The 24,759-nt window shown below is 41.7% G+C and overlaps 2 protein-coding genes across 3 annotated transcripts in view; one reads left to right on the top strand and one right to left on the bottom strand.

Moving 5' to 3' along the window:
- Positions 1-5,823, top strand: part of GRTP1 (growth hormone regulated TBC protein 1) — a 38,652-nt gene extending 32,829 nt beyond the window's left edge. The window contains exons 6-8 of the mRNA XM_080376345.1: positions 753-925; positions 1,043-1,228; positions 3,257-5,823. Of these exons, the coding sequence (XP_080232471.1) occupies positions 753-925; positions 1,043-1,228; positions 3,257-3,346 (449 nt within the window). The 3' untranslated portion in view covers positions 3,347-5,823. The remainder of the gene's footprint in view (positions 1-752; positions 926-1,042; positions 1,229-3,256) is intronic.
- On the bottom strand, positions 888-24,495 carry LAMP1 (lysosomal associated membrane protein 1). Of its 2 annotated transcripts, none has more exons than XM_080376339.1 (9): positions 24,305-24,495; positions 14,949-15,064; positions 13,403-13,616; positions 13,135-13,296; positions 9,285-9,499; positions 8,606-8,728; positions 7,620-7,689; positions 7,274-7,444; positions 888-919 (listed from the first exon to the last, which is right to left on the bottom strand). In XM_080376339.1, the coding sequence occupies exons 1-9, from the start codon at positions 24,471-24,473 to the stop codon at positions 903-905; spliced, it is 1,257 nt and encodes a 418-aa protein (XP_080232465.1). In that variant the 5' UTR covers positions 24,474-24,495; the 3' UTR covers positions 888-902. The 2 variants fall into 2 exon arrangements, with proteins under 2 accessions (XP_080232465.1, XP_080232464.1); XM_080376338.1 differs by lacking the exon at positions 888-919 and adding an exon at positions 5,598-6,619 and having other exon boundaries at positions 24,305-24,493.
- Between the last annotated feature and the right edge of the window lie 264 nt (positions 24,496-24,759).

Here is a 24,759-nt window from a genome sequence, read left to right as displayed (position 1 = left end):
ACGTTGGATTTAACAGTTTAGTGCGGTGGGCAACAGTGCAGGTGTAGGTCTAATTTCAACCCCTGTCTTGCCAGTAAGTAGGAAGAGATGTCGCTTAAGTGATCTGTCATTCACTTCCTTTTGGCATTATTCTATGAAAAGTGGGATTTCCTTGGCTCAGAGAAACACAGAGGAAGAACTTCTAACTGAATGGCTATGTCACACGCTAGAAGAGTTATCAGGCCTCCAGCACCCCTGCATAGCTGACACTCAAAAAGTCACATTTCCAATCTGTGACTGGACCAAGCCTAAAGGCTACAGGTTGTTTAGAGTTGTGGTTGTTTTGTTGAGTTTTTGTTACCTGTGTGGGTGTAGTGTGGACTGGGAGGCGTGCAGCCCCCACATGTGGGAAGGAGGTGGTGGTTAGATTGAACTGTTAATTAGTAAGACTTTTGTAGTTGAAGCTAGCAGTTAAAATCTGCCTAGGTGATCTTTTATTGGGAAGGAAAAATGACCTGCCAAAAAACATCAGAGAGAAAGAAGATGCTTTGGTAGGCATGAATGAGGTGTTTGTGTAGAGGGATTAGCCTTGGCTGAAAGGGAAGTGCTGTATGGCCACAGTGCAGACATCTGGTTGCACGGTTTAATTTACTTCGAGTTGAGATATGTAGGCTCGGCATACCTTTATACACTCCCCTGCACAGGACATTCTGTTCAATTTTGTGGCGAGATCGCATCCACAGATTCCTCAATTCCAGTTTCTTCTCTCCAAGATTATTACAGTCCTGCAATGTTGGGCCTGAAAACTGATCAGGAAGTCCTTGGAGAACTTGTGAAAATGAAAGTTCCAGCTGTGGCAGAGCTGATGGAAAGACACGGAGTCATGTGGACCCTAGTGGTGTCACGCTGGTTTATATGCTTGTTCATTGACATTCTTCCAGTAGAGGTAATGGGTAACAAAGTTCTCTTACTTATACAATCATCGTAATTATTTCATTTGTACTGCTTTAATTACCTCTTGGAAATCAAGAAGCTGTAATCTGAATTCTCTCCTTTCCTGCAGACTGTGCTCAGAATATGGGATTGTTTATTCTATGAAGGGTCAAAGATCATCTTCCGCGTGGCCTTAACATTAATCAAGCAACACCAAGCTTTTATTTTGGAAGCCACGAATTTTCCTGACATATGCGACAAATTTAAGCAGATCACCAAAGGCACATTTGTAACAGAGTGTCACAGCTTCATGCAGGTAAATCATCTGCAGCTTTTAATTTTTACAAGTTAAAACCAAGACGGGCTTAGAAATGCTGTCTGAACTTAGCAAAAGGATGAAGAATGTTTTTACATAAACTCAAACCTTTCTAAGAATTTTCAAGAATAATTATTACCTAAATCCATATATAGCAATCCACTCATCTGTTGTACATGCAAAAATTTTTGTTGCCCTTTTTATCAGTTAAAGCAGGAAGGCTGATGAGAAAACAACCTCAGTGCATTCTTTCTGTGAACTATATTGATTGTGTTCCTGTGCTTTTTTTCCAGATTAATTATAATAGAGTACTGTAGAATAAACAAAGTGAATTTTAAACTTGCATTGATAAATCTTCATAGTGCCAGAATATAAAGCATTGTTCAGAACAAAAAGGTAGCACCAGGTTCTCACTTCCATACAAAACCCCATGAAGCTGAGTGCTCAAGTCTTATGACAATTGCTAACTAAGAATTGTTCAGAGATTGGATCCCAAATGTGTATAAAACACTTGTTTTACATTTCTGAGTTGCTCTGAATCATGTTAGCTGCAAAAAAACCCTGTTGTAAATCACTTGGCCAACTCCACTATCATTGTTTACCAAGTGTGCACAAAATTACATCCCAGCAGGTGACTCTTACCCCCAAAAGAGTTTCATGCTCATGTCAGAACTCTGCATAGATCTGTCATAGTTCAATGTTACTAATGTTACATTTCATTTTTGCTCATGTTGAAGTAAGCTTAACTTACTAATGTTTGTGAGTCTTTTAAGCAAGGAAGCAAAAGAAAAATAAATTGCAGGTACAACTTTAATTAAGAAGGAAGATGTTTAAGGGGTTTTCCCATTCCATAAAGAGTTTAGAGTAAGAATTTTGTTAAATATTAACTGCCATGAGAACACCACTTCAGAGGCTGATACAAACACTTGTCCTTAAAGGACTCTCCTTAATTACATTTTACAGCAGCTGGTTTTAGAAAATTAACTACTCTTTATTGCAGTTATGCTCAACAAAACAGTTTAACTGCATTGGTTACTGAGAGAGCTTCAAAGGCAATTTAAATAAACAGTTTAGGTTCTTCTGTAACTTTGAAACACATCGTTTTGGGTTTGGATTTGTTTGGGATTTTTTTCAGCAGTACAGATACTAGTACCAGCAGAGGTGATGACAGTCAAGTATTTTATGCATCCCTCCGCCTGAACAAAAACGTAGGTTTTTGTTTATTGCAATGCAGGCTGCTTTACCAGTATGCTGTTCAGAGCTGGCACATTTATAATCTTGTCTCCAATGTTACATTTATAATCTTGTCTCCAATGTTGTCAGTTATAGCTACAGAGAAGCAAGGGGGCCACACATCTTAACTGTAGGTTGAAGTGCATAAACTGGCACCTTGCTTTTGTCTGGTCAGAAGTTTTAGATGAAATAGTGGAAAGAAATGTATTGTTCCTGAGCAACAAGCCAAAGGAAAAAAAAAATATCAAACCAAAACAGATGTGTGATGGCATTGCATTGAATTCTTACATCCATATACACTACTACCCTGAAAAGCATGGTAGAGGAGAAGTGCAAAGGTAGTATACTGAGGGATTAAGACTGAGTTTTTGCTGTAGGAACATACTGTTTTATGCACATGTTCCAGGACCTGAACAACCTACCCTAGCACTATGTGGGTAATGCTACAGAGCACCAGTGTGTTTCTCAGGATGCCTTATGATGTTCTGCATATGCCTGTCATCCACCAACACAAATGCCTTCCAAAATAATTTTAACTGGACACTTATATCCAGACTAGCTTTTATATTGTCATTGTGTCACTTACAGCTCTTGCTAAGAGCTGCAGTTTTACCTTGTCTTTACAGCACAGTAGGCAAAGATGCTACCCTGTTACAAGGAGGTCAAACAGCAGTAAACATTTTCACAGAATGGGTATCAAAGCAGGGATTTCACACTTCAGAGAATTACATGAGAATTCCAGCACATTGTCCAAATCCAGCATTTTAACTACGAATTTTCTCTTTTTGCCCCCAGAAAATATTCACAGAGCCTGGAAGCTTATCCATGGCAACAATCAACAAACTCAGAGAGACTTGCAGAGAGAAGTTGCTTTCTCAGGGATAACAAACCATATTTAACCAGGTGGTCAGATACTACAGCAATTGACACATTCCTCTATTTGCACTAAAGCACACTTTAAGCTTTCCATGAGTTAACTGACACTTGACCAATTTTTCCTGCCTTTCAAGTAAGTGTTGTTAACACTTTGTACTGTATGTCAGACTTGGTAACTGGAACTGGTGGTTCTGTTGTTGTTTGTGGTTGTGTTTTTTTTTTTTAAAAGAGTAAAGTGTTTTCAGAGTAGAACATGATCAGTGTCAGCACGCTCCTTTTAAAGTCACAGGGCATTTTGTAACCTTAAAAGAAAACAGGTGTATAAAATTACATATCCTTCCTACTGTACTAACTGTGACACTGCTGTCATTTGTACAGAATAAATTAATTTGCCAGAACCTGTCACTTGATGGGAAGAGAGTAAAGTGTATTATCTCTTTCCTGATTGCTGTTAGTAGGCTAGAATACAAGCATCTTTCTTCCTTTTTCCTTGCTGCTGTCACTTAAGGAACTCAATAAATACGGCAAAGTGCAGGGCAAGACAACAATGAGGAAGGCAATCTTCATCTTCACTAGCAGTTACTCTGTGCAGTGTAGTAATAGCTCTTCAGGTAAAGCAAGCAGGAAATGGGCAAGTTCAGGCTACAGAGAGCAGCAGCAAAAATTGCTCTATGACTGCGCTTGGTATTTTATATGCATTTTCAGGATTTTCTAGCACAGCAGGTAAAAGTAATTTGACTCAAATCTGGAAGTAGCATTTCTCACTTTGCTGTAAGGGATGCTGAAAGTAGAGGCTGTACTTCCACTTCATGCTGGCATACGAAGCTTGCACTACAGGTGCTGTATGTCATACACCACCGTCACTAAAAATCTGGGGAGAAACACTTGTAAAGACAGGCACGAACAGACTTCTCCCCTGACAGGGCGAGACAGCGGGCAGTTCCGAAGCTGTACCCTAACGCGAGTCCAAATAGCCTAGCCCTGGGCAGGAGCCAGCGAAGCAGCCGCAGCCCGGCCCTACGCCTCCTCCAGCCCCGCTGGGGCCCGCTGCCTAGGAATTGCTTCCTTGTCCCCACAGCGCCCTCGCGTGGCCAAATACTTCCCATCACCTTCCGACGCCGCGGAAGGCAGGGAAGGCAACTGAAAAGAGACCAGCAAGTTGTGCTTTTTATTCACCCTGTTGAACGACTACCAGGGAAAGCTTCACCTTTTAATTCCACACTCCTTGCCAGATTCCACTCAAAGCTATCTTCATTCCTTTTCAAAAAACTTCTTTCAAAAGTCTTTCAAAAGACTTCTTTTTCCCCTCCCCTGCAGCTTTTCTTTCATTCCTCAGCAGGGAAAAAAACCCCACAACGTTTCAGAGGAAGTAGGTGAGCGCTCTTCTCAACAGTAAAGACAGCTACTCAACAGTAGGATTTCAAGCTATCTATCCTTCATGGTACCAGACAGACACCTTTTTCCTCGAGTAGTGAATAAGGACATTAGCAGTAGCATACTTTTGGCACAGCAGCAGGTATTATGAAATACTACGCTGTAATATTTATGTAATATTATGCTGAAATATTTATTCACCACTGGCAAAATCCAGTTTCCAGGTACCTTCAAGCTAGCTGGGCAGATGAGCCAAAGTATGCCAGCCTTGCTGCCATACATTTGGCTCTTGTCAGAAGAATAGTGTCCTGTGCAGTGTTTCAGTGTGCCTTGGTTCCTGCCCTGCACAGCCAGTACCAGTAACACCAAAACATTGCTGCAGGAGGGAATTAGACAAGCTTTAAACATAACTGTTCATTTCCAGCATGTGACAACACACACAGACCTCAACAGACATGCGCCTCCTACTCTGTAGTAAGAATCCAACTTCAACATAAAACACAAAATGTAATTTACATATTCCTTAAACTGAGTTATCTTAGCAGCACTTTCAGAAAGTGATGCTTAGCAGGGCAGACCAATAATAAACTGACATTTCTCAGCAAGCAGCAATTAATGGAAAAATTAACTTCTCCAGATGCCAGGTTACTGATACACAGAAGCTTTTATCTGTTTCCAAGCACAAAGTCCAAAACAAGGGACTGTTCTGGAGAAGCATGCGCAGTTCAGCCTCACCTTTGTGCCGCAGAGGAAAAAACAAAACCACACTTGGTTAACGTAACTCCACAAAGGATCATTAAAACATCCCAAGTAGAGACAAACCAAGATTTTAGCACTTAACAAACAGCCAAATGTTTTTAAAAGTCATGAGCAATACACTAAGAGATACAGAAAAAAAGTGTCTTTATTAGCATTGTTACAGGCAATGCATACATAAGAACTGATCCTTAAAGTGTACAACCCCCCAGCCAAGTTTAAAGCAAGAGAATCAGCAGATTGAGATCTATATTGTACACGTGTGCAGTAACAGGATCTCTCTGGACCTTCCAACAGAACAGACTGAAGTCACTTTACAAAAAAAAGTAAATAAAAATAACACCCATTTTAAAAAAGTACCAGCTCCTAACAAGCTGGCATAGCATCAAAAATATCAAACAGGGGAGTTGTCCAATTGTAAAGAGTTCCTGTAAGGTTTGAGTATTGCGTCGTTCACACCCTGCATATGCCAGGCATTGAGTTTAAAGCTTAGTAAAAAATACACACCTAAGAGACAAGGTGGAGTTTAGATTTTAAATTCCAATTTTGTCAGTTGTTACTGGGTCTTTTTTTTCCCACAATGCATCATCAGTATAATTAACATCATCACTGGATGGCAGCGGTACAAAGACTGAACCTTTTCCCTTTGTTAAGAGCTCTGAAATTGAGTCAGTGTGAATTAGCAACATCCCTCTCTGGAATCTTTAGCTGACATGACCTTATGCCAATTCCAAAAAAGCACCCTTAAAAACTTTTAGCTTGTTTCTAAGTGGGTAAATATTTAAACTAGTTAGCAAAATTAAACACCAGAATTTTCAGAAGTTATTTTTGTGCATAGTTAAATGCTGCAGGATGATTTCACATTTAATAAAGCAGACTTTAAAGAAGAAGCAATTTGCAAGAAAAGGTGTTCCCTTACAATATCAATTTTAGCTCAGGGGAAATGTGTGGGGGCTTTTTTCCCAGGCTCTTGCAATTGCTTTTCATCTATAGTAGATGTTAGTGCAAGTCATTAAATTGTTTGATATCCAGCATGGCTCCTCTTTCTGCCAATCAAGTAAGCAATCAAGACAATTAGAACAAGACCAGCAAGAGCTGCACCAACTATTATAGGGATCAGCATGTTATTTTCATCCAGTTGACACTCTTCCACTGAGGAGAGAGAAAAAGATCCACGTTAGGCACTACGGCAGCAACAGATGGCTCAATTCAGAACTGCAAGCTTCTGCTCCCAGTACACAGATAAAACTGGCTCAAGTTAACTTCTAGCTTAGCTTGCCAACAACCAGGAGGAAGCCACCTCCACTAACTGTGATCATTCAGGACAAAGTCTTTCCAGTACTTGTTGTATGCCCAATAAAGAGGTTTGTAATCGTTTCCATCAAGAGCTGTTACTCTTACGCACAAGCTTAGCCATCAAATATATCCATGCAACTCCTCAGGTGGGAGTTTTGTTTTGCTTTAACCACCACAGTCAGAGAGGACAGCGTTAACTAAGAGTCTGTTAGCGCCCAGAACTTTACTATCCCTTTCATACAGCTATCTGCACACAGTTAGGAGGGAAAGTTAACGCTCTTCCTTAATTCTCCTCTGGACCACAAGGAACAAGTCCTAGTTATTTCAAAGCTTTTCACATACTTCTCACAGCAGCCTCAACTCGGACCTCTTAGCCTCCACAACATCTGTAGTAGTGCATGCAGAGACTCAGCATAGCACCCACAGGCTGACATTTCACTACAAAATATTAAGTTTATATCAAAGTATACTTCACAAATCTTGGTTTCCCCCCAAATGTAAACCTCTTACCTGCCCCAAATTTGTCCCCGTCGATCTTGAAAACCTGGATCTGAACATTAAATACATTGACAAGGGCTTTGTCTGTGACCTGGAGATTCTCCTCTGCACTGCACTTGTAGGAGTTCCCTACTGTAGCCCTCAGCTCACTCATGCTGTTGTTCCATGCTTCAAAATTCGGAACTGTGTAAGAGAAAGTCTTATTACAGAATGCTGAAGAACAGGAGCTGTAAGCTCATGGATTTAATTAATTAAATTCATCACATTCATTCTCAACATTTCTAACGTTATTTAATGCAGACTACCCTTAATATTTATAGAAGTAGTCACAGAAAATAAGTTTCTTAAAAGTCCCTACCTTTTGCTTCAGAAGGCAGAGTCGTGCTTACATTCACACCTTGCAGGAAGAATTTTTCAGTACTTGCATTCTTTTTTTAAAAAAAAGAAACCAGTAGTTGTCATTTAAGCTAATGATGTACAACATAAGTTGTTAACACTTGCGTTCAATTCTGCATGCATTTTGAGAAAGGTTTTCAAAGGATAGTCCACAACTGGGATTAGCATCCAAAGGAAGAGCTTAAGGAGAGAAAAGTTACAGAAGGTATGTGCCTTAGGGAAGAGGGGAAAGGGAAGGGGGGAAGAAAAAGGGGGGCTGTCACCCCTCAGGCTCCTGATTTGATTCCCCAACTACAGGTGTAGTCCGACCCATGCCAGTGCAATGATCTCACCTGCGCTACACATACAGATTCAAAGCAGCTCCACAGAGAGGTACCCCACAGAGATGTGGACAGTAATTTATAGCAACAGGTCAAGTGATCAAACACGATCACATCCCCAGAGTATTAAAAGGAGTCTGACACACACAGTGGTTTCAGTCCCCAAAGGGTACGCCACTCTAACAGAGCCCTGGGGCAGGGCTGTGCGAAACAGGATTCCCAACCATGACGAGACCATAAGACAAGCACACATGGCGCTTGGGCTGTACTATTAATGAGGACTTAAATCCGTTCCAGATCTGTACGATTAGGTGAGATGCCTACTTGTCACAGGCCATTCCCAGTTTGGGCAAGAAGCTTTAGAAACTAGGCAATACAATCGCATTTGTATTTTTTTTCCATTCCAATTCCCATTCCAAACAAAAGACATTGCTATGTGTATGTGTGCAGATATACATGTACATATCTTTTCCTCACAACAGTCATAAAGCATTAAACAATTTAAATCCTAGTATTAAAACCAAAAGAATTATTTGCTCCCCCTTCCTGTAGTTGCATCTTTTTTCTGTTGTACTTGTCCTGGTTAGTTTTCCCACGTGAAATGTCATGCAGACCCTCAGATACTTACCAATGCAAAGTGGAAGATAACCCTCGTTTTCTCAAAAGTCAGATTCAACAAGGCAGACGTATTGTCGCATCTCCCAGAAGAAGTTGTATTATGGGGTATGAAATTCAGCAAATCCAAACCCACCTGTGAGAGAAGAGGATTAGTTATGACATTTAGAGAGACCAACACATCACCATATATTCAGTCGGCTTCTAGCTTGCTTACACTCACAGCCATACAATGCCGGATTTGCCCACACGTTGCAGTCACTGGGCAGATACCACGTGCAAGTTACAAGCTGGCGTAAGCTGCATCTCAGGCCAAATTCCTCTATTTTATTTAACAGTTTTAAAATCTTGGTTAGATGGCATCTTTGATAACAGGGTTTCCCCCTGCTCTTATCTTGACCGTTTTTAATGCTTCTGTGGAATGGCTGTATACACTTACTGGATCTGACAGACAAGTTTAAGTGTCCTTACTGAACGGAAAAATCTTTCATGATCACTTTCAATAGAAGAGAACTAGCTGAACTGTCACTGGTCTAATCCAAATCAAGCAATTCAATAGAGGACAGCCACGAAGGAACACTACAAAGAACTGGGATTTTTAAAGAAAAAAGTTAGCTTACAATAATTTACCCAGTCTTCCCCAAAGAAGGAATCTGAAAGCTTTGAAGAAAAAAAAAAAGAAAAAAACATACCTTTTCATCTCTTTTTAGATAGGTGATATTAAGCTGTAAGCCCATGTAGGCAAGTACACAGGTTCCATTTGGACCAGTCACATTGTATTTACCAACTGCAGGATTTGGAGGTGATTCAGTCGGTGCTGGGCTAGTTGGAACCTGGCTAGTAGTATGTCTAGGAGTTGTAGGCACTACAGCAGTAGTAGAGACCATATCTTCAGCGCATTCTGTCTCTGGAGAGAAAGGAAAACTGTTATTACCAAAGAAAATTAAGCTGTGGGATGATCTACTTTTTTAAACCTCAAGGGAAAAAGAGGATAATTTCAAGCAGCTTTTCCTAACATGATAATAAAAGCTGAGAAACACAATGGTAAAGCATTACCTAAACTCTCTTGCAAAGTTTGAGACACTTTTAAAGCCTGGCATCTGAAAATGACACCTCTGCTGTCATTTACAGAAGTTCATGGTGACCGCACTTGCTTTCATTCACGCCTGTCATTTCACTTTGCCATCAAGTCAGGATAAATAAGACACTGCCACACGACAGAGCCAGCGTTCCTGCCGTATGCTCACAGCAAGGCTGAGAGGAGTACCCCTCAGACACTCTGGTGGGCACTTGTGTGCTAGAAGCAGAGGAACAGTTTTCCTGCCCACTGTTAAAAACTGCCTCCCAGAAGATGTGCTGTCCTCCTCCCCCTCCCTCAGTTACACTTCCAGGTTGCAAGGACCCTATGTCATTATTTTGGCAATACCCACAGTAACATTAAAATAATACTGGACCTCTCAAGTCCTCACAGCAATGCTGTGGCTCTTCTATCCTTAAAGAAAGGGATTTTAAGACACTGTTTCGCATGGCAAGTGTTCTGCTACATCCTCTCATGTTCACCCTCCCTTTAGTCCTGCATTAGTAGCCACCCACCACCGGGGGTACACGGCTGAGTGAAGATGTGTAAGACTGCCTTCTCTTGTCATCCAGTTCAGCAGCAACTTCCAAGGCAAAAGAAGAGAGAAAGAACAGTGACTCCAATTTATTAGCCACAAGTTATTATTAACTTGATCTGGGAGCCAAGAAGGTTCCTGCACTGAACATCTAAGCCAAGACCAAAGGTCATAGTAAAGGCATTATTGTAGACGCTTCCATGTTCCAAGCCAAGGTCATGTCCACATGTCAGAGATAACAGCTTGCAACTTTATAAGGACAACAGCAACTGCTGCAGCAGTCAATTCTGACTCAAAAGGCCTACCTCTAAAATGTAACCCATATATGTATCTTGTAGATATCTAATAACTAGCTTCTTAACAGCAACTTAACTTTCGATTATGGCTCAAGAAAGAAGAATTCTAACCACACCTTCTGAAGTCACACAGACTCCAACATAGCATGCTTTCCTATTTCTACTCCATTTCTGGAAAGACAAAAAGCAGAGGGAAGGTGGATGAACAGAGGAACAACCCTATCTTTTGTAGACTAATACTGCTCAGGTCCCAACATGTGATCATTTCCCTAATAAATAAACCGAACAGCAACTTTACCTGACACTTCAAGGGAGAATTTCCCTTCATCTCCAGGACCTCAAGACATGCAGCCTCTGACTCAAGTTGACAGAGATGGAAATGACCAAATCACTTCAGCTCTAAGTTTGTCTCAGGTGGAGTCTTGTACAGTATTTTTACTGAACTGATTTACAGCATAGCTCCTAGTAACTTTGAGACATACTTGAAGATGAGATATGTCTTCTTCAGAGTTACAGGAAAGCAGCTGACAAAACTATCAACACAGATAAAATGAAAGCTGCCTATTCTTCAGATCTGCAGATAATCACTACCGTAACCTCAGTCACTAACTTCTAGGTACACCGACAGAAGCTACTATCACTAACGATACACAGATGCACTAAATATTGACTCCTCTTCCCTTCAGTAAGCCTTGCCCAGATCAGCAGCAGAAATATTCTCTAATGAAAAAGCTGCTGTGAAAAGAATATCGATAACTAGCTGCCAAAAGGACGGGGGAAGTTTCAAGCCTCCAAAAATGAAAAGAAGAAACTGATCTGGAAAGAACAACGTGATTTCAGGGTCAAGAAGATTTTAAAAAAAGAATAAAGTGAGAATTCTTTAACCATCTGAATTAAAAAAAAAAACACCAAACAAAACCCCAAAAAACCACAAAACCACAAGAGAGAGATAGTTCACTGTGTGGTAGGAATGGAAAAAATATCTGGCTGCAGACCCAAAACAGCAGTAAAAATGTAGAGATGATGCCAATTCGAAGAAAAAACTGCACATGGCAGTATGGGTAACAGGAATGTGGAAACAAAAAAGAAACTCCAAAACAAAAAGATTGAATTCAGACCAGTGTTTATCCCAGGATCATAGGAAATCACGTAGGTTTTCTGAGGATCAATAGTTTCATCAAGACAGTGGTACCACAGGATGGAGAAAAGCAACTTTGGGGAAGCGATCGTGGCAAATTAAAGCATTTATACTACTCTAAAATAACAAGAGAAGAAAGTATAAGAACAGAAAATAAAGCAAATGCTGACAAACTTGTGCTGCATAAGGAATACCTTCCAGAAATAATATATTACTTTTTTTAAAACTAAAGGACTACGTAAGAACATATAATAGGTGGTCTTAAAAGTATCACACAGTAGGGAGGTTTTGTAGAAGTTAAAGAAGCTTTCCTCAGTATCGTGGCTTATGTTCAGGCCTGCTGATAACTGATCACTTACACTTCATTATGGTAATGGGATCAAGACATCGTAATTAAAAAGTGACATGAGTTTTGAATACTGGAATCAGAAATCAAGTTTTTTTGAAATGACAAATGTAGGTCCACATCTTTGCTGTGGCCTAGTTAATTAAATGGAAAAGGCTGATCAAGAGAACAACACACACCAAAATCTGAGCCAGTCACGTGAGGCAGCCATAAAAGAACTCAATGCCAGTATTATCATGCATCAGGCAAGGCACTTTTCAGACATACAGGTTGAGATACTCCTGTAGAAGGCACTTGTTCAATTTATCCATCGCATGCCAGCACTAACTACCCTAGTTTTTAAGATTCATTTCAACTTAAAAGGTGCATAAATGGGATTAACAGCATAAGAAAAGTTCTACATTCCCCAGAGAAGATAAAGACTTCTTACTTGCCCCAAAAGTAAAGCAAAGACTTATCACTCCTTACGATAGCATGGGTGATCAGTTTACATAGCTCTTTATGATTGAAGACTGTTGCCACAAAAGCAAAGGACATGAGCACACCATGAAGTAGTTAATCTTCTTCTAATCATTACAGCAGTAAAATTCCAAAATGCTTTTCAATACAAGCAATCAGTACAAAAAATTGCTTTGTGATTGAGCCTGACAGAGAAAGAACATCACTGTTACAGTTTAGATAAAGCCTCCTGTAGGAACGTGTACATATCTGCGCCCTACAGGCCAGTTTCCATTGTCTGCCATTTACCACCAATTTTCCCCAAAGCACACAGTAACTAGTTCAAATTACTTTGGTGGAGGCATAATACTTGGAAATTACTGGATACTTCTTAAACTAGGATTTTGGCTATGGGCCCAGTCGACCTGCTGCGGCACCTGTTTACTCCTGCAAACACTCATTAACAGAAGGAATGTTCCCAAATACCTATACAAAACCCACGGGAACACAGTGCCCTGTCTTCTAGTCGTGGATGGTGACACCCCTACAGAGAAAACCTGAAGCAACTCCATTCATTTAGAAAGATGCTGTTATCACAGCTTCAGATCCAGCTTGTACTTGCCTAATACGATTAATAAAGACTTAAAAGGAAATAATCTATTACTGGAAACACTAGCTCACCGCGTACATTTTCTGCTGCAAGATACCTACTGTTCACACTGAAATTGCCATTTGTGAGATAGGCTTCCAAAGTAACATTGCTAAAAGTAATGTTCACATTCTTCATATTGACATGCTTGGAGCTGATGCATCTGTATTTTGTGCCCATATATGCCTGAATAATAGTTTTATGTGATACTCTCTTCATTTCACCTGTAAAAAGATTAAATTGCATTAGTATGTTAACAGTATTTACAGAAACAAATCAGTATTACATCTGGAAGGGTTACACAATGAGAACAGGAAGTTCTCATTTTACCTGCAGTTGAATTATGGAATAAAGTTGCATCTGACAGATTGTAGTGGAAAACTAGCTCTTCAACTTGGTACTTGTCTGCAGATTCTGAGAAATTCAGGCTTAATGAATGTCCTGCTCCAAAAGCCAACACCAGAAGTGGATGAGATGTGTTATCTTTACCACATGAGCTCTGTGGATCTACTGTAGCATTTTGTGGAAGAAAAAAGTATGCAAACTGTGGGGTAGAAAACAAAACACATTTAAATGGGATGGTGTAACAGCTTTTTCTTACTGCTTTTTAAATATCCTATGAAACCGTTATAAAACATGCAGCTGACATTCATACATGCTGTAAGATGTCTACTTACATACCTGTATATGGGAAGTAGCATGTTACTGGCACTTGGATTTCTAAGAATATTGCTCCCTGAAATCTGAGGACAAAACAGTACATACAGCACCTCTTAAGACTTTTTTTACCCCTGAACTAGCACTATGAATTTGCAGGTACATCTGAACTAGGTGAATCAAATCTGGCAAACTCTGGAAACGGGAAAAACAAGAGAATTTAAGCTTTGCTTCTTGTCATACAATTGAGCAAACCCAAAAGCAACTGATACAGCCTACATAGTTTGGCTACAATACTTTTGTGTTTATTACACGTTGAGAAGTAATATGGTACCTGAAGACCAACACAATGTTTACTGGGAAGTTCTGAATTTACTGCTTACAAGAATAAACAGCCAAAAACATGTTATGAAAGCAGTCACCTCTGAACGCAAACTTGTATACCAGTATCAGCAAGTTTTCAGGCTATCAGCACCACTGAAAAAGCTGACTACGCAACAGAACTCTCAGCATAAATCACACATACCTAGTGCATCACTGGCAAAGTAGTAGGATAGCTAGAAAAAAAAATCAACTTCAACAAGAGTGCCTCAAAACATGCAACTGCAATGAGATTATAAATAATCCACAATTCCTGTTCAGTAGTGAGATACCAAAAAAGTAAACTGAAAAGCAGAGTATTTATAAATAAAAATTCTTAACTTTCCATTAACAGGCTTTTCCTGTTAACATGGAACAGCTTGCAAGCACTGCACTAATCTGTAGACACACTGAAACAGAGATTTGCCAAGTGAGAAGATCACAGATTAAAGGGAAGTTTAAAAGCTACACATCAACAGCCACTTCAGTTCAGATTTAGTCCATGTAAATATGACCGAGTTCACCAAAAGACAACTGGTAAGCATTTTTGCCTTTACAGTTCCAATGAAAGCTACTTTAACTACCTATCAGATTGGTGTGGAATTTCAGTTACAAAAGGAATTTCACACATTATTATTTCTGGTGGTTTCAGGCAGCCTGAACCCTGTTGCTTAGTTAGAAGAAGCATCAGTAATAAAGAAAAGTTGATGCAACATGACCGGGAGGGGGGGAAATCTCTGCTGAAGCAGTTTTACATGCTTAGTTGTAAAAAATTTGAATGCTGTACACATGCAGAAATACCACACACATTTTACAAACACAAGTTAGAGACAAGCAGTGAGATATCGCCTCCCCTTACCTCTTTTTGCCCACTGCTTTTGTATTCCACCGAGAAGGCTACTGTCAGATCAGCGATTATGCAGACCTTACCACTTGAATCTTTCACCTCAAATGAAGACGACACCTGTAAAAAGCCTGTTAAGAATGACAAGTGGTTAACTTGGTGTGACAAACCTTTATTTTTGATCCCGAACAGACAAAAATGTACAACTGTACATTTTGGGAGTACATCCTAAGTAGCACTTGAGTTTGGAAACTTGGGCATTAACAGTTTCTATACTAGCTTCAACATCCCTAATGCAGAGGACAAATTTAACACCCCATTTATGAAAAGACAAAGCCATCCAAACCAGAACTGTTGTCTGGGTCCTCAGAGGCTAAGGAAAACTTGCAACAAACACCAGTCATACTGTTCAAGGCAGCTACGCAGCATTTACCCTACACAGTGACTATTTTGCAAGCTTCAGCCAGAATTGACTTAGCATATTTGATCCTGCACTCACATAGCACTCAGCCTTCCCCAGCAGCACACCACGCAGCCTTTACTCCCGCTGCTGTACCAGGACACTCAGCTGTACATGCACTGAATGCAGCATTTAGAAAGCTTGGGTTGACTGCAGATGTTTTGGATGGACTGCCAAAAATGGTGTGACAGAGCATGTCACCCTTGCCAGGAGAACCTCTCTTTACTGTCATCACGCTTTCTGCACTTGATAGGAGGATGGGTGCCAAGACCTTGACACAGACCGAGGTTCTGTTTTCTTGACTGGTTTAAGCTAACCTCTGACTGAGCTGCTGACAAAAGCTTTTCCCCAACTTGCTCCCCTCCAGCCCCAGGGCTCAGAGCACTAGTACAACTGCCCACACTAGTACTGAATTAACAGGGTAAGAACACGCAGCAAGAGCAGTGCAGAATCATCCTTTCTGACAGCAGCATCCACTGCCAAAGAAGCTTCACCTAGGGGACATGTTGCAGCAGGCTGGAGACAGCCAGAAAGCTGGTTGTCTCATACTTCATTTGCAGTAAGGGCTAACCAGACAGATCTCCTGTATCGGAAATCATACCAAGGTGTTCAGAGTTCTTTATTGTAGAATTTTAATTTTTCTGATTCTCAGTCTGTCACCACACACATGTAAAACAAGCCTCACTGCAAAAAGCCTGCAACATTTTCATGCTAGCACTTTATCAGCTTGCATTCGCAACAACTTCAGTCTTGCAGAAAACCTGATAAAAGTGCAGCTCTAGGACATAAACCACTATCTCCAGCAAATAAGCTTTAAAGAGTCAAACGTGCTAATCCATTCAACTGCTGATACAGCAAAAAGATCCAGCTAAGAGATTATCCATTAGCTAGCTTCCCTCCCTAAGAAGTTTTCTAAAAGCAAATCCCAATTTTAAAACTTTTCACTACAAAATGATGGTGCGTACATTTGTGTTAAGACAATTATTATGAAAAACTGGACTTCTGCCATCCGGACTTTGGTAGAAGGCCCTTCAGTTGTAGGAACACATCGGGAACAATTTCTCTGGCACTCAGCAAGCATTTTCCCTTGTTGCCTTCCCCTTAGCAACAATGTATCCTCCCCAGCACCAAAGGGGGCCAAAGCTTAAGCTGGAATTAGTACACTTTATGCAGCTGTTTGAAGAGCCTTGACTTGAAACCAAAGACAGAGAAAAGAAACAAATTGCTTAAGAATGGGTACTGTAGAAAACTGATATTTCACAGCAAAACTGTCCTACCTTTGCCTTTATGTCCACTTCATAATGTTCATTAAGGAACATATATTCACAAAGAAAATTTTATTCATTGCAGTTTAGAGCAGTACTTTAAACAGTCAATGCTCCTTCACATGGAAGTTTCAATTTGCAAAATTGCCTTCAGTTTGAGTTCACATCTGTAACTTGGTTACATTTTACCCAACCCCTTCTTTTCTCAAGAGCAAGCTGCTTACGCTTTTCTGAAGATTTCTAGCACAGAGGCAGGCAATAATAGTCCATGGCTACTTGAACTAACACTACCAATGGAAAACATACTAGAATGAAAGCCTTCAGTGCACATGCAGACTCCCTTGTTTGACAGCTATTAAAAATCTTGGCAAAATTAGAGCTAAAAATAAAAAAATAATAGACAGTAAAGAATGAAAGAAGAAAAAAAAATTAAAACTGCAAGAGAAATAAAAGACTGAGAAACAATTAAGAAAAATATTGCTGACCTACAGGAAAATGTGACAGACCTGCCCATTATAAATGATTCGGAGAACAACAAAAGACAATGCAGAAGTACCAGAAAGCAAATGGAAGCCAGAGTCTGGGAATGAAGAGCTGATAAATCACTTTCAGCAAGCTTAAGTAGTAAGAAAATAAAGGGTGTGAACAAACAGTAAAATGTATCACCTGCAAAACTACTAGATTTTTGGAATGTTAAGTTCACACCATGACACGAATCCCAATTTCGTTAGTGTGGAACAAACGCTATAAACCCCCACTCCTTGAGAAATGTTCGGCAGCTGCTGGATTTGCAGTGTCAGTGATGAGACAGACACATCAAGCACGAGACACTGAGCTGTCCTTGAAGTGGCAAGAGGGCTGTTCCACTGCAAGTAAGCCGATGTGCGTAAGGATGGCGATCAGAGAGCACTGTGCTGCAGCATCATCTGCTCCCATGGTCTCAGAGGAATGCAGAGGAAAGTGTGAAGACTACAGGGGCAAAGAAAAACTAGCAAAAAACCACTAAAGAACAAGTCAAGACACTGAAGGAAAGAAGGTTCTGCCTACTCGTTGCTCCAGCCAGTTTAAGGCAGACGAACAGCTCCCTGGGTTTTGCAGAAAAGCAGCTGTTGAGTTTGTGAAGGCAGTTTCAGTGTTGACTAGTGATTAATGCATGAATCACCACCAGACCACAAATAGTAAGAGCCTACAGTCAAAATGTCAAGAATACAGAAAAGCAAACTGATGCTGAATCAATCTGTCCTGGGAATATTTCTAATTAAGTTACATAAAGTATTGCTCAATTTTATCATGGCATATCTACGAGTTGAGAATAGTGCTTTTACTTCTCATAATATCATTCTTTGCTACTTAACACAGAAACAGATACAACCTCCAGCTCCTTAACTTCAGACTTTAAATGTTCTTCTTCATAAACTGCTGTGCCCTATTTTACAACTATCTGTGGAAGAGCAGGGGCAATATTTCAGATTTACAGAACTGAAATGCTCCTAGACTTTTCAACAGCAAAAAGTAAGTTTTGTGAAGTCCATTATTCACTTAGCTGGAAATACTACATTATGAGTATCTAGAAGAGGAATCATCAAAAATGTACTTGCATCAAACAAATTTCACTTAGTTCAGATGTGTCCTTTGTATTCCAATAGGTTTTGAAAAAGGGCTGCTTACACATTTATTCTAGCTGCATATTTTCAATTTAAAATCATAAAATAAGCTCTTCCTTTATGCCTCATTTCTGAAATTACAGCCTCATGCAAGAAAAGATTGAAGGTGAAACTGTAGAAGCAACAGCTGGATGCGTCACTTGAATTAAATCCAGCATCCTTATCTAACATACCTACATCAAAAAAACAAGCACAGTGCATTAACACTCTGATACAACAAACAAACAAAACTAATACTTCCTTGGTTATATAGCAATTTATCTTAACAGTATCTACCTCAAAAGGTGAAGTTTGTTTTAAACTGAAAACTACAAAGCTAACAGAAAAATCTAGCACATCTGAACAATCTAAATCTAAGCCCTTTTGAATATGACTCTTAGAATCGCTAGATTCCCCATCTCTTTACCACACAAAGATGCTTTCACTTATAACTGAAATCCTGATAGCCAACTACAGCTACCCTTGCATTACTCTCCCATACAATGGAAACCTACTATGGGACAAAGATGAAGGATGGTTGTGCTCTAAAAATGCAATGGCAACTGTTTACACTGCTTGCAAACAAGACTTCAGTTACTATAGTTAATGATTCAACTTTGTCTCCAATTTCCATCAGAAACATGGAACATTGTCAGTAAGGATCTCAAACAAAAGCTACTTTCATACACCTTGGGTTTTGTTACTATAGTCATGTTTCCTGCATAAGTAAAAACCTCTTCAGCATATTTCTTCCTCCCTCTTGGAAGAAAGGACAGCAAGCCATCCAAATCCAGCTGGGCACGTATTTCATGTCATCAGTAATTTAAGCGATATAGATTATCCAGTGGATGATGAGACTGTTCGCAGTTACACTGAAAGCCTATGGCATCAGGGAGGAAAACCACGGCTGCAGCATAACCCAGCTACCGGCTCCCCACAGGCATCTCAAGAGCCGTTCAGAGTATCACCCCCACAGCCTGGTCACACCCATCAAAGCCTCTCTGGCTACAGCCCACCCTGTAATTACTGTGCAACGCTGCTCCGAAGGTAAGTGATGCTTGCTGACCCACGCCGGCACTACACAATCACTACCTGAGCTACAGCGCTGTTGTGTTGCCCTGCACCTCTGCCCAGATGTTCTTATGGTATGCACAGCAGACGCTGCTATCTATGGGGCATTAATCCAAGGAGATAAGAAATGCTGGGTTTTACTTAAAGAATGTTTTTCTATTGTAGGTGCGATTAGAAGTATCCAGCAATTTACTCATTCTGATGGTTCAGAAGGATCCTGTCATCTCAGTGTCATTTTGTGAACAAAGCAGAAAAGCAGTGACCTTAGTCACCACTTTAGACTCTTAAATCTATGCCAGAGAAGACCATGGAAAAATTTCTGAGGAGTTATGCTCTCCTCTAATCACCTGTCTTCTAATGTAAGCACCGCTCCCAGAGGGATACCTTGTACAAGTCCTTTCTCAGAACACCAAGTCAAGATCATTTGCTTAAGATGCAGGATCTATACCACCTTGGGATAGTACAGAAAAAAAACCCAAGAACTTAAAAAATAATGTATTTCTTGAAAGATCACACTATTTACTAACTATACATCTCTGGGAAACAACTGAAAACAGGAAAACGCCTTGACAGACTTAATGCATGAACCGCTCTACCTGAGACAAGATGGTCTTCATAAAATGATGACTTACACTTACCTGTCACCAGCAGACTCAGAAAACTGAGCGCTGGCTATCTGGAAAGCATAGCAGGAAAAGACAAGGTTGGACTCACTTCACAAACAGTGCTGGAAAGGGGGAAGAGAGCTTAATTCAAGGATGGAATACTTTATGGGAGAAGAGAATCAGCGGCACTTGTGCAGGTGCAGCACTTGATTATAACAAGTTCCTGATCCAGCCCTAGAAGATACTTCCTTGCCAACTAACAAATTAATGCTGCCTCACATTAGTTTTGATAGTGTTGATTTCTGTTAAAGCAGTAAATGTTTGTTTGTCAATTCAAGTTTGCAAATTAATAACCTCTGCCTTTATAAACAAATTTAATAAAAGTACAAAAGCATTATAAAGGAAAGGCTATTTAGCAGCTGTACACTTGCCATTTGGCCAGAGAATTGCACAACTGCCTCAAGTTTAGTCACATGAATCTTTTTTATGTTTCCTATCTAGAGGAAGGAAGTCTTGGGATAGCTCTACAGCAGCTGATTACATGAGTCCACTGGAAGGTCTGAACTCTCATGGCTAGACCCTTTCCAGCACGCACACAAGTCCGTTTTGCACTTGCTCTGGTTAGTACTGCTATTTCACACCACACAACTAACACACATCCTTCAAGGTAACTGACAGCCCCAAACAACATTTTGGAGGAAGGCATACTGTGTTGACAATTTAAAGAGAAAGCCTCCCCACAGGAGAGGATATTAAAAAAAAAGATAATCTGCCTGAGTAAAACCACTCTCCTAGTCCTGTTGAGAGAAGATTAGATCTCACCCCTGTCAAGAAAAGTAAAGACATCCTGGTGTTCCCACATTACACAGACTGAATTCTGCCTTATTAAGAAATCAGAAGCCACTGAAGTCTAATACAATAGACTTAAGCGCAGACTGCTGTGCTCAAGCCTGAACAATGGAGAGGGCACAGCTAGACAAGAGTCCACTGCACAGAGCTGAACCATGTCTGAAACTGTACTCTACTGCTGGGGTGCTACTAACATTCTCACACTTCAAATTACAGTAGAAAAAGTAGTACTGACAGTCAGTGGTGCTATCAAGTGACAGAGAAGGTTAAGAAATTGTTACCCTTAGACTGAAAAGGACACCAGTCCATCTTGAAGTCAGGTGCACAAAAACCATGGAAATCTGGTTTACCAAAACATAAGGTACATTTTAAGATATATAATTTAGAATTAAGATAATACAATAAAGTGTGCAAACAGCTGTTGTAACTACTGCCACTCACATACCCAAAAGTGTCTCCCGCCAAGAGAATAAATACCATGAAATCCATTATGACTTCAAGATTTCTCAAGAAATTTTCAAATAATCATGTCTGACTCAAGACAAACTGTTGGCAGTTAAGGTGCAATAAACTAAGGTGAGGCATGCCTTCTTAGTGCTAGAAATAAGTTATCTTTTACAACATAGAAAAGCTTAATAGAGATAATTAGTTAACTTCTCAATAAAATATCCATCTTTTCTTTGAGCAGGGTTCCTCTGTACCTGGAGGTAATTCTTCCATTTACCACCTGCTACTGATTCGCAAACATCCTATTCACTACAGAACAATCTAGAAACAGGTTAACACCAAAAATAAAACTTCTCTGTCAGCCTGAACAGGAACCCAGGGAACATATCTCAAAAGCAGCATGTCAGGGAGCCTGCAGAGTTCTTAGTAGGTAAGAAGTTACTTTACAAGTCACAAAAGCTGCCAAAGTCAAGCTGAGTAACCTATCGCATGACAACAGGCCCGAGACTAGCACACAAATTCAGATCCTTAGAGACTGTGTCAACACACTTAAAGAAGGTATTAAGCAAACACTATGTTAAGGACAGCATTTGGTAAAATAATTTTTCAAAGTCGCACAATGTAAAAGCAGTTGTATTTTCTGAAAACTAATTTATACTCTGCCTCAGTTCCACGCAGCTAGCAATGCTAAAACTGAGGAAAACAATACAACACCAAATTACTCACTGGCTGGAATGTATTGTCCAAGTTTCTCTTTACTGTGTTTGAAAGGTTTGAAATTCCCCTTTGGACTTGAGTTGTGCAATAGAAACACATGGATTATGTGCCAATAACCCTGAAATAGCATCACACTACCTTGTCAAATGCATTTTTCCTTCCCCAAATCTCAGACACTTCATTATTTACTCTCCAATACTGAATCTACATCTGACTCTAAACTCAGATTTTCAGAAATGTTTTCTCTGATGTGTTTGTGTTTCAGTAAGGAAAAAGAACTACAGGTGCTTTAGGACTCACAAGCAGCTCTGTTGGGCCTGGTACACAATTCAGCTGACCCATTGTGTTCAACAACAGACAAGCACCATCTTCCTCTGTATTTCAAAAAGCAGCAGCTAAATTTGAGGGGAGGTACTTCATTTCCCGTTGTCCCCTTTTCCCCTGTATTTATCACTGTACTACCTAGATCTTTTTCATTCCATATGCACATTTGATGTTGGTGAGGAGATTAATCACAAAATACATAATGCTGACATATGAAATATTCAGCTTAGTGCTTGCTGCTCAATGTGAATGGAAAACTGAAACAGTAAGTGAGGTGTGGTGAGGTATTCTGGAGAGAAAAAAAATAATTCTATTGTCTCAAACTCAAGGTATTGCCAAAGAAGCTTTCACACCTGACCCACCCATGCTAATCCTCCAGTGTCCTGTGTTCATTACCCTATCCTCATCAGTGTTCACTCAGATGACTAAAAGGCTGCAAACAAGCTATAAACTCTAAAGAATTCAGCTCCTATCTTCTCATTATCTCATTTCTTCTCCTGTCACTACAGCCGGAGTCCCACACTCTGGCACAAGATGGTAGACACACCATCTGTACTTCAAGAAGGGGTCTCTTTGCACCACAAAGTTTTCCCCTTTAATATAAAGTTATGCAGAAATACCCAGCTACTAGACACTGGAACAAAGCCCTAACTGTCAGTAAATAGTTACTCTGTAGTAAAATAAACTAGTCTGTTGCCTCAGCTGCAGAAACCGAACACGTTTCACATGCCAGAAAGTGACAAATCTAATGCACTGAATCGTATCTGTAACTGCTAATTAAGCAGGGAAAGACTACTACGGTTCCAGAAAATATCTGTGGTACCACTTTAAAACTACGCAGGCTGATCAGAAGTCAAGCAAAAGCAATTCTTCATTTAAGCCTTAACTGTACTAACAAGCTATACAAAGAATTCCCACTACAACACCAGTTCAATGCCACTTAAGTTGTCAATCCTAAAACGCAAGCCAGAGAGCAGTGTAAGCCACCGGCTTGCAAAAGCTGGATATCTGAACCCCTCAGTGCCCCTCGTGAGTGACATCTTTCAGGCTCAGCAAAACCAAAGTACAGTCAACAACAATAAAGATATTTATTACCAAAGAAAAACTTAAAAGAATTTCAAAGACTGTCATAAACTCCAAAATGACAGCAGATAACCATTCTCAGCTGCTGCTTTATTCAGGAAATACTCTTAGTAGCTGCTGAAGAAGTTTGCTTTGCTGCCAAAGCCACATTTCAGAAACTTGATAGTGTCGCATGATGTGGCTTTCAAGGCAAGAGACCCAAAGCAAGGTAGCCATCGGTAAACAAGCAAGACACTTCCTCATAAAACAGTTGTGCTGCACTAACAAACAAGGCGCTAAAAGCTCTCTATTCCAACGACATTTCGGATTTCACTCAAGATACAGCAAGACGAAAGCCATCAAGTGCGGGAGCACTACGTGCCCTACAGAAGAGCGCTACTTCCCAGCAATGACATCAGTAGTTCCTGCATTTCCACACCTCGTGAGGGGAAAAGGCGCACTGTCAGGCTGCTCCCGGAGCGCTGTCCCTGGATCCAGTGCCGGTGCCCACACAAGCGTCCCCGGGCACGGCACGGGTCCCCCCGCCAGGCGCCGCCGCCGCCCCTCCATCCTCCCCCCTGCACCTCCCGTCGCTGCCCGCGGCTCCCGGGCGCTGCCGGGCCCCGGCGCCAGGAGCGGGAGGGAGCGGTCACCTCCCCAGAGGCCCCGCCGCCCCCCCTGCAGCCGGGCACCCCCGCGGGCGGGCCTGCCCCCCCGGAGGCCCGGGACCCCGCGTCAGTCACCGCCCCGGCATGGCAGCGGCAGGCGGGAGCCCGCGGGCGGGCTTCCAGTGACAGCCGGCGCCCCGGTGCCGCCTCCCGCGCCGCCGGCCCCGGGGCCGCCACAGGCCGCGGCGACCCCTCCCCCCTGCCTCGGCCGCCCCGCCGGGCGCCGCCACAGGCCGCGGCCGCCCCGCCCCCCTCCTTACCGAGCAGGGCGGCCGCCGCGAGCAGCCCCCGCGCGCCCTGGGCGCGAGCCATGGCGGGGGCAAGGGACGGGACGAGGCGGCACAGGCGGGAGCGCGGAACGGCGGCGAGGGCGGCGGGGGGCGGCGGCACTCCGCGCTCGGGAGACTGGCGACGGCCCCGGCCGGTCATATGACCTCTGACGTCACCCGGCCCAGCCCGGGCGCCGTCACGTGACCCACGCGCTCAGTGCAGTGGGTGCCCCGGCGCGGGGGGGGCGGCGAGGATCTCGCGAGAGCAGGGGGCGGTGCGGGGCTCCGCCGCGCCCAACGGCCGCCGGTGAGGGGGCGGGCCCGGGGGCCGGTGTGGCCCCGCCTGCGGGTCAGCGCGAGTCCAGGGAACGCGGGTGGGTGGGTTCGGCGCGGCCCGTGTCCCGGTGCTGGCGCCGGTCGGTGTGTCGCGATTCGTGTCCTTCAGG

Source organism: Falco punctatus, assembly GCF_963210335.1.
Source record: "Falco punctatus genome assembly, chromosome: 2".
Taxonomy (NCBI): domain Eukaryota; kingdom Metazoa; phylum Chordata; class Aves; order Falconiformes; family Falconidae; genus Falco; species Falco punctatus.
This window is presented reverse-complemented; position numbering and strand designations above follow the sequence as displayed.